The sequence below is a fragment of the Poromitra crassiceps genome (genome assembly GCF_964638095.1).
Source record: "Poromitra crassiceps genome assembly, chromosome: 5".
NCBI classification, from domain to species: domain Eukaryota; kingdom Metazoa; phylum Chordata; class Actinopteri; order Beryciformes; family Melamphaidae; genus Poromitra; species Poromitra crassiceps.
The window spans coordinates 18,323,719-18,333,847 of NC_139642.1; the positions used below are offsets into that span (position 1 = coordinate 18,323,719).

At 43.9% G+C, this 10,129-nt stretch overlaps 1 protein-coding gene across 1 annotated transcript in view; it reads left to right on the top strand.

Moving 5' to 3' along the window:
- Positions 1-331: 331 nt before the first annotated feature.
- LOC310777175 (uncharacterized protein) overlaps positions 332-10,129 on the top strand; it is a 19,975-nt gene continuing 10,177 nt past the window's right edge. The window contains exons 1-5 of the mRNA XM_083637443.1: positions 332-1,585; positions 1,701-1,858; positions 1,950-2,167; positions 7,488-7,626; positions 7,712-7,815. Of these exons, the coding sequence (XP_083493569.1) occupies positions 1,036-1,585; positions 1,701-1,858; positions 1,950-2,167; positions 7,488-7,626; positions 7,712-7,815 (1,169 nt within the window). The 5' untranslated portion in view covers positions 332-1,035. The remainder of the gene's footprint in view (positions 1,586-1,700; positions 1,859-1,949; positions 2,168-7,487; positions 7,627-7,711; positions 7,816-10,129) is intronic.

The window sequence follows — 10,129 nt, forward strand, 5'->3', positions numbered from 1 at the left end:
TTTTTACTGTTCACACTGTAATGAGGGGAAAAAATATGTGTGTCCCCCCCCCCCCACACACACACACAGATTTGGCCCACTTTTGCCTGCAGTGTGAATGTCGCCTGTCTGCTGTAGACACATGTGCACCTGGAAGTTTTTGGTGAGAGCGGGCGAACCCGTGCCTACTCTGCCGGAAATCAAAAGAAGAATATGAAGAGGAAGTGCGTGGGCGGGCCTGCAAAGTGGAGCAGATAGACTGTGGGAGATGCTATAGATATTTGCGCGGTCGGTTACTCTTATTGATTCCACCTGCAATCTTCAAAAAGAGACAGAGGGCGAGACAGACGGTTTGCTCAAGTTAATTCAAGAATCTTTGTTGGTTTACGAGTGAGTTTAAAAGCGTTGCTTCGTGATCACTGTGTGGATAACTCCTCGAGCTGCTTGCAAGGCCGTGTTTCAAGTAAGCTAGGCTAGGCTAATGGGCATGGACTGAGAACCACGAGATTTCATCGGTGCTGTGAGTTCCAAAAGGAGACAGATTCTGTTGTGTTTGTGAAGAGTGCGTGAGGAAATTAGCTACTTAACATCACGTAATTAGTTACTTAACATCACGCTACAGTTCATCAATCATCGGTGTGCGTTTCTCCCGTTTCAGTTGAGTTCAGTGTCGTTTCAGTTGGAACTGTGCACCGCCATTACGGTGCGGTTCTGAATGAGAGTCAAGCTTTGGTAGTGAAGTGAATCACGGATCAGACGTGCTGGATGAAAGACTGTTTCTGCGTTGATCGAGCAGATTGGATTGTCTTTCGTGTGTGGATTAGAATTAGAGGAGGCTGCCTGGTTTTGAGGTTCAGACATATTCGAATGCTGCAGAGAGCTCACTGACTGCTGCCGCAAACACACGCACGCGCCAAGACAGTGGTAGCTCTTCTCTGCGTCCCTGTGATTCAGGGAACGTCTTCCACTCTAGGCTATATCAAAGAGGATAACTTCAGTGCCTGAGGATACACGTATACTTACTCTGTAGATACTGTATGCAAAGTACTGAGAGAAATGCCCCCAAAAAAGTCTTTGTTCAAAAGAGGGTCAAAGAAGGCACAGTCACAGAAGTGGGATAGTGTCAGCGAGAGATGGAGGGAAAAATTACAGAAACTTGCTAACATTGGTGAAAGTAAAGTAACTAGAGTTGGAAGCATCATGTTTGTGAAAGATGACCCAGAATTCTACATAGCAAAGGGAAGTGATGGTACTGAAGTCTTCTTGGGGCTGAGAGATGACGGCACTGAAGTGGCAGTTAAGAGAATGACCAAATCCAACTATAAGTTGCTGAAGAATGAGGAAAGATTTTTACGGTCTCCAAAGCTTGATGATACATCTATTGTAAGATACATTGACTTTACAGAGGATGAGAACTTTGGATACCTTAGCTTACAGCTATGTGAATACACCCTGGCAGAATATATCAGACATGACTGTCCAGGAGTCGATCTCTCTGAAATGAGGAGAGAACTTGTGCATCAGGTTCTCACAGGTTTAAGTGTGCTTCATGGTCAAGATCCTCAGATACTTCACCGGGACCTCAAACCCCAGAATGTTTTGATTGGTAAGTCATTAAACATGCAGCTCACTATCTAAAATGTCAAAAGTATGTACACAGAGATTGGAATTGATTTTGATCAATATAACACAATTTACTGTCTCCACCATTTGTCCGGCAGATGTTAATGGGAGGGCAAGGTTAGCTGATTTTGGCATTAGCCGACAATTACCCATAGGACACACATCTTTACTCACACAAAGTAGAGGAACGACATGCTGGATGGCCAAGGAGACTTTTGGAGAAGACTCTATACTACGACCAAGCAGTGATATACAGGTTGTTGTAGTTTTTTCTGTTATCACAATTTAGTTAATGACTGGGTGAAAAATCTTTCTGTAATTACTAAATGTTGCATTTTTTTCTTAAGGTGGCAGGGATGTTGTGCTATTACATCCTCTCTGGAGGAGAGCATCCGTTTGGAAATTCTCGTAAATGTGAGGACAACATTTACGAAGGGAAGTACAGGCTGGAACATGTTCAAGATGTGGTTGCAAAGGATCTCATTGAGAACATGATCGATGGAGATCCCGAGAAGAGACCTACAGTGGAGGACTGTTTGGCTCATCCCTTCTTCTGGAAAAATAGGTGAGTTCATGGAGAAGGACTTAAATCATAACTGGCAATTGTTGATCTGGACTAGGGATGGGCATTTTAAGCAATTTAAAGGTTGGTTCACACATTACGTTTGCATTTTTGCATGGAAAAAGTGCTACCTGGAGTATTTTTTGTCAGGAGAGGAACTGACTGATATTGGGTGACACTAAGCTAACATCTAAAGCCTACCTCAGACAGTAGCCTATCTCCGATGGTTGGATGGATGGCATTAGCGCTTTGGAGCAGACACGTTGTGAAACAAGCAAAGGCATTTCCATGTCTTGTCCACCAATGTCAGGTTATCACTGTTACATTAAGTTAAATCCACGGATTACAAGGTCCGGTGTTCTGCCAAAAAGTGAAAACTGACCAGTGTGATTAACGTTACAGCTGCAGCTGAATGGTGATCACCATGAAGCGATTGTCTCCCAAAAAGTGATTCTTTCTCCACATTTCTTGTGACTAACGTTATGGGAAACGACAGTGTAGTCAGTAAACTAGTGCAATGTTTTGAATGAGTTTTATCAGGCGTGTGCTATGAAGAAGCGTGCGTCTCATTCGGGAGAATATCTCCAGCCACCATTTTCGGGATGAGCTGGAAAACTTCCGTTTAAAACTTTCAAAATAATGTTACTTAAACAAAAGTAAATAGCTTATTGATGCACGTTGGAGGAGAAAAAGTATTTCAACGAATGAAGCAGCAAACCTTGTATCAAAATACTCGTTATGATGTTATATGGCTTGAAACTGTGGCTGTAACGCATTACTCAAAATAAATAAGGTTACGTTACAATAAGCGTTTTATTTTGAAAGCAACAAAGCGGATGACGTACTTGTACATTCTGGCTGACTTGACCCCCGTGCAGTTGCAACACGTTCTCACTCCGAGCGCGTAGCATATTGACGCTTTGTCCCGTCCCTTGTGCGTTGCTTGTTACTAACATGGTACCCTTGAGCGACCCATGAAACGACTTGGGCTTTCCGACTAAACTCAATGTAAACCCATGGAAGTCATCTTTGACGCTTATGGCAACTGCTCCCCCATTAGCCTAACTGCTCTGGGGAGGTTAGGTTTACGCGTGGGGGGTGGGAGAGGTTAGGTTTAGGGTTAGGGTCTGGGGGAGGTTAGGTTTAGGCATGGGGGGTGGGAGAGGTTAGGTTTAGGGTTAGGGTCTGGGAGAGGTTAGCTTAGGGTGACCAGACGTCCCCGATTTTCGGGGACAGTCCCCGATTTCGGTGCTCTGTCCCCGGCTGGAGCTGTCCCTGAAAATGTCCCCGATTTTGGCCACAAAGTCAAATAATAATACTGGCAAGAAACTCGATAACAGAGCATTTGCGGCACCACAAAAGCCTGTCATTGTGCACGTTGTGCAAAGTGCTGCCTGTGTGTGACAGAGTAGATCACAGAGTAGATGTCCTCCCTCTGCCCGTGCCGTGGTTTTCCCAGGACCCAGCCGCACGCAACTGAAGCCCCAGAGGTGGCGAACGAGAGGCGGAGTCTGCTTGCTGCTTTTGCTACCGTCCTTGTTTACCGGACCCCATTCAGCGGGTTATCCATCCCAGTTGTTTTGAACAGTTAAAAGTACAGTAAAACTATCTGGTAAGTAAGTGCAGTAACTAACTCAAAACGTTTTTGCAGAGAAGTCAGTAACGTTTTTATGTACACCAAACTCCATTGAAAAAAATGACAATTTTTAACATGATTGGCGATGGATCATTGTTATCTAGTCATTAGCCTACTGTTCCCTAAATTGGCCTTCAGCCATCAAAACTTTGATAACCCCTGGTTTAAATTAAACACAATAGGTCATATTTATCTCTAGATTACAATTTTAATCATTAAAATTGCCTTTTAGTATTAACATGATTTTTAAAATTATTTTGTCAGCATTTAATATTAAATTAGCAGTTAATATGGTCATGTGGCCATTGAATACTTGAAACTGGTGAGCGACACCCTAAACTCAAGGAAAGTGTTTACTGAGGTAATAAATCACTACTGTAATGTTTTTGTTTTGTGTAAATAAATTATCCACCAGTTGGTGAGGTCAAAGAGAGAAGTTGTCCCTCTCTTCCTGCCACTCTACATAATACACCAGTAGCCTATTTCCCATGAATTACCTAGGCTGTCTAATTTGTGGTAAATTGTGCAAGATAACTAGTAACCATTGTAAACTGCTTCTTTTTTCTTTTCTTTTTTTGTTTCAAAATCACAAAGTTCTTCATAGATCTAGCCTCTTACTTTTGCTCTCAAAGTGCACCAGATTTATGCATTTTACTGTAAAATGTACACAATTTTCTAAAAGCAGGGGGGCTGGGCCCCCCTAGCGGACCAGAAAATGTCCCCGATTTTCATTTGAGAAATCTGGTCACCTTAGGTTAGCTCCTCTCCCCAGACCCTAATGGGGGAGCAGTTGACTAATGGGGGAGCAGTTAGGCTAATGGGGGAGCAGTTGCCATAAGCGTCAAAGATGACTTCCATGGGTTTACATTGAGTTTAGTCGGAAAGCCCAAGTCGTTTCATGGGTCGCTCAAGGGTACCATGTTAGTAACAAGCGACGCACAAGGGACGGGACAAAGCGTCAATATGCTACGCGCTCGGAGATCCACATGACGATGCATGCGTAGATCTTAGACCATTTTTAAAGGGGTGGGGAGTGGGGCGAGTACCCGAACAGCAGAAACGTTACTCGAATACTGACGTTATGAACGAGTGCTCGAGTACCCGAGTACTCGCGCCCATCCCTAATCTGGACCCTTTCTGAACATTTTCTATCATAGTGATTGATTTTGAATACAATTTTGCCATTTCCTTTGCTATCGAGCTATGTACTCATCTTCTTAGCCAAGGTGTGTGACTCCTCTCAGTGTAGTCATGTAGGTCCAGGGGACAGTCCAAAACCCAGCTTGTCTTTTTTTCACCATATTGTTGGTAAAAGGATGTAAGTGAAAATTAAAAGTCCTGCTTTTCTTGTACAGTTTTGATGCTACGTTAGCTTTAGCACTTCTTTGTTTATTGTTTGTCAGCTGGCTGTGTTCATAAGTGCTGCTGGTGTCAAACTAAACAGAGTGTCTATTCGTACCTCGGTACGATTAGCTTTTGCCGTGTTACTGTGCTATTCATATCCTATGCACATCACAACGGAGGCTCGGTGCTCGCCTCGGACTGCGTGTTTCTGAAGCGTTTGAGAGCTGCTCTCTCTCCTCCACTCCGTTCCTCTCTCTACCAACCAAAAACAAATGCTGAATTTGAAGAGAGGGGTTTTGCACTGCGGTGAAGTTAGTTAGGTTCACTAATCCAATACTACCTGCTTTTGAGATCTGCTTCTCTCTCCTTCGCTCCTTCCCTCTCCCTCTTTACACATCCTCCTCACGCTACAGTTGCTAAATTTGAGGGAAACATCAATGATTCTTCGTGATTAACTCATTGAGTGCCAATGACGTCGATCGGCGTCAAATCGAATAGTAACGTAGAGTGCCAATGACGTCGATCGGCGTCAAATGCGTTTTTTGACGGTGGGACGTGGATCAAAGCCAGATGCATCTCCTGTGAAAGTATGGTGGATGTTGAATGTGTAAAAGCTATTTTACGGACCCATTAGGTGGCGACAGTGCTCTCTAGATTAGAGAAAGGTGAGGAAAAAAACAGAGAAGCAGCCGTGGGGACACGGAAACCGCATCGGTATGCATCGATATGCATGAAGCATAACGTTAGCTGTGCCTGCAGCAGCCAATCTGCTGCCACAATTGAGCCTGTTAAAGGAGCCCAGTCTGATACTGTAGGCTACTGAGGTGCTTAGACCGCGGATGACCTGGCTGACGCGCTCGCTACAGCTGATGTAATATATACGATAACATTGCATTGAGTGCTGCATAAGAACAACGAAGAAGGCTTGTCCTTGATGTTCGGAACCCATCCATTTATTCCATTATCACCGATGTGAATACAGCAAAGTTATTTTCCACAGAAAGCAAATACAGCGCACCAAACAAATGTTCCCGCTGCTGATAGCGACACGGTAGCGACATGGTAGCGACACGGTCAAAAACCATTTGCCCTTCCGGGTCAAAACACCTAGTGAGCAGAGGTGAAGGCAGCACCTATATAGAATACCTGAGCCCAGGTAACACGGCACAGCGACACCCCATGGACATATAAGACATTACACATAATAATCATAGAAAATAATAGCAGACCAAATTTGGCTCCTACAGAGCCCCTCCGTGTCCGCTGCGATAGCCCCTCCACATGATTAGTTGTGGAGTTGTTATTATTCTCAGTTGGAAGCGCTGGGAGCCGGTGACAAAAGCTGGGTTTTCAGTGCAGAGCAAACGCAGCAGAGAGCCACCAGAGCCACCAGAGACACACCCACGGAGGAGGGGTTTGCAGTAGAGGGGGGTGGGGCACGCAGGGCAGCATACAACACCGACCCAGACAGACCCAGACAGCAGGCTCGATGGACAGATTGGTTGGCAAACACAAGCTAGAATATCTGATGCCCACCAGCAGTAAATCAAGACCAGCAAGAAAGTGTAGGGTCTGCGCAGCCGGGGCCAGCGCTGCTGGTTGCAGCTAAAAAATATTATTTTGCCAAACAAAATTCCTTTGTTTTCGCTCTTTTATTGAAGGAAATTATTTTTGAGGTGTCACTACATCAGAAAATATTAGCTTCAGAGTCAGTGATGTGCTTTAAATGTTTCATTTCACAAAAGGCTGATTATCTCAGCTTCTAGTCTGAAACGTCTGTTTTTGCTGAAATCAACCTATCTTCTCCGGCTGATAACTAAAGAACGGAAAATTATATCAATAAACTTTTTTTTGCTGATGATACAATAGACTCTCATCGTTCTTTGGGCGTGTTCGCTGTTTACATAGTAATATCACACAATATTCTGTGGGCCTCGAGAAATCACTGAAAACGCTCTGAAACTCTGGCACTGGGAGCGTCCGTTCTCCAAAAGTGGCTGGTTATGGTTTGAATTAAATTACGTTTTGCTCTTTCTTTTCGTTCTTATATATATATATATATATATATATATATATATATATATATATATATATATATATATATAAATACTGTATATATACTGTATATATACTGTATATATATATACTGTATATATATATACATGTATATATATATATATATATATATATATATATATATATATATATATATATATATATACCTTGGCCTACTTGTTACCCAAAAACACCAGTCACATTTATTATCAGTATGATGTAACCATAAAGGTACTTTTATTCAAATTACTTTTATTCAACTGTTTTAAATATGCATCTCTCTTTTAGGAGAATAGAATACTTGAGAGAGATTGGCAATGAGGTTGAGGTGGTGAACTATCGGAAAGCTGACGAGGAAGTTGAGAAAATAATTCAGAAATTGAACCAACATGCTGGGGATGGACTCTTCAATCAGTGGAAAAACAAGGTAACTGAGAAATAAGTTAACTGTTGTTGCATCTCAATCTGTCGGCCTCAAAGCCACTTCATCATCACTTTTGCTGCTATTCCAGTTCCCACGAGCGTTGGTTCAGAAGATGGATGGCAAGAACAAGAGCTACCCTGACGACAACCCACTGGCATTACTGCGCTTCATACGTAACCTTCTTGTGCACTAGTAAGTTAGACTGAGATTACTGTAAATGATACACAAGAACCGTAAAATGTCACAGGAAAGCCATCTTTATACATTTGTGAATTCTGAAACTAGAAATCCTTGTGGTTTTATGCCTCCACCGGCGATATCTGTGGTCAGAGGCATTGCTGTAATTTAGCGTTTGCGCTCGTTTGCACACAATGCAAATTGGGGGCGTGCACAAGCGCATTCCTGTTATAATTGTACTGGACATAGGCGTGCCACTTGCCAAATCGGGCATTTCAGCACAAAAATGTGGGATAGTTTGCGTTATCCTATCGTCAGCAGCGTGCAATTACTTTGCACTAAGAGCTTTTAAAAGCACCTCTTACACGCTAAATACCCTGCTGCGCTTGAGCGCACCATAATCTCTGTGCTGTGCAGCGCAGTGCAGAGTAAAATTCCTTTTAGATATGTCATTACGCACGGACGTGCCATGCCAGGACATCACATTCTGCTGCTAAAATTGGGTATTAGCAGATAATTCAGTGAGGCAATCAACTATACCTCACTGAGAAACTTTTATCACATCGCAAAGAGGAAAATTAATTGAGAAAACTTGTTGGACAATGGACATATATAGGCTATTCACCTTCACCTATTCCATAACCTGGAGGGTTGTTGGCACCACAGACGATCTGTCAACAAGCTCTCTCCATCTCTCTCTGTCCTCGGCACAAGTGAGTCCACTCTATTACGCATGGAAAGAATCGCGCAAACAGCGATCGCAAGACGGGAATGTGATTGGTTTTGATTGATGTAACGCCCAGGCATTGCCTGGCCACACCTGTGAATAATTCTAGTGCTTAAGACCGCCCAAATCCCGTTTGCGCTGGCATTTTGGGGGCGCAGATGATTTGGCACGGCTCTAATTTGCGCCTGCGGCACGTGCCGTGAACATTTCCGCATCCCCGCCGAGAATTGCATCCCCCCCTGTTTTAACTTAGAAAACAGGGAGGTCGTGTCTACCCAGACAATTATATCACTTTTAAACAGTTACATTTCTGTATAAATCATTACAATATGCTCCCGTGAGGTGGGGATGCATTTAGCTGCTGCTGGGCGGGGGAGCAAAATTCGGCATAACACGTGGACACTAGCGCAAGGCAGACTGCTATCTTGCCTGCCTTAAAGGAGAATTTCGGTTTTTTTGAACCTGGATCCATCTCCTGGCATTAATTATGATTTGGCCACTCACCAGGCGATCTCCGCGGCGTTTCTGGCCGTCCTAGCGTTGTTTTGACATCAATAGCGTCCAAGTCAGTTGTAAAATGGAGCTGACTTGGGGCCAAGTGTGAGCCTGTCTTTCCTGCATCTAAATAGCTATTTTTATTCCCGTTTTCGCCAAATATCGTCAGAATCTGATCCCTCAAGAAGCACCACAGTGATATTTCGCCAAAGGCTGTTTCCTGGAGTCCCACAGGGATCAAATTACCTCAAACGTGATCTCGGTCACCAAGTCTCGTGAAGTCCCGCGATACTTTCCTGCCGACTGACCAAGTACAGGAGGACGCTTTGCGGTGGTGGTTTTAGCGCAACCTATGTGGGGTTTGGCGTAACCTATGTGGGATTCGAAATAACGAAGGTTATGCCAAACCCCACATAGGTTGCGCTAAAACCACCACCGCAAAGCGTCCTCCTGTACTTGGTCAGTCGGCAGGAAAGTATCGCGGGACTTCACGAGACTTGGTGACCGAGATCACGTTTGAGGTAATTTGATCCCTGTGGGACTCCAGGAAACAGCCTTTGGCGAAATATCACTGTGGTGCTTCTTGAGGGATCAGATTCTGACGATATTTGGCGAAAACGGGAATAAAAATAGCTATTTAGATGCAGGAAAGACAGGCTCACACTTGGCCCCAAGTCAGCTCCATTTTACAACTGACTTGGACGCTATTGATGTCAAAACAACGCTAGGACGGCCAGAAACGCCGCGGAGATCGCCTGGTGAGTGGCCAAATCATAATTAATGCCAGGAGATGGATCCAGGTTTAAAAAAACCGAAATTCTCCTTTAAGGCATGTGCAAACAGGTGCGCAAGCGCAAATAGGGGATATCGCCTGTACCAAGATAGGGCCCATTATGTTTTCAGGTTGTGAATACATACATACATCCATCCCATGGTCATTAACGCCATACCTCACTACTATAATAAGGCGGCGGGGGGGGGGCGTCAAGAATGAACTGATTTGATTTTGGTGGTCAAAGGTCAAAGTTCAAGCTCACTGTGATCTCACGACCGTCCGTTCCATGCTCGTTAACACATTATAGCAGGAACGCTTTGAGTGAATTTCTT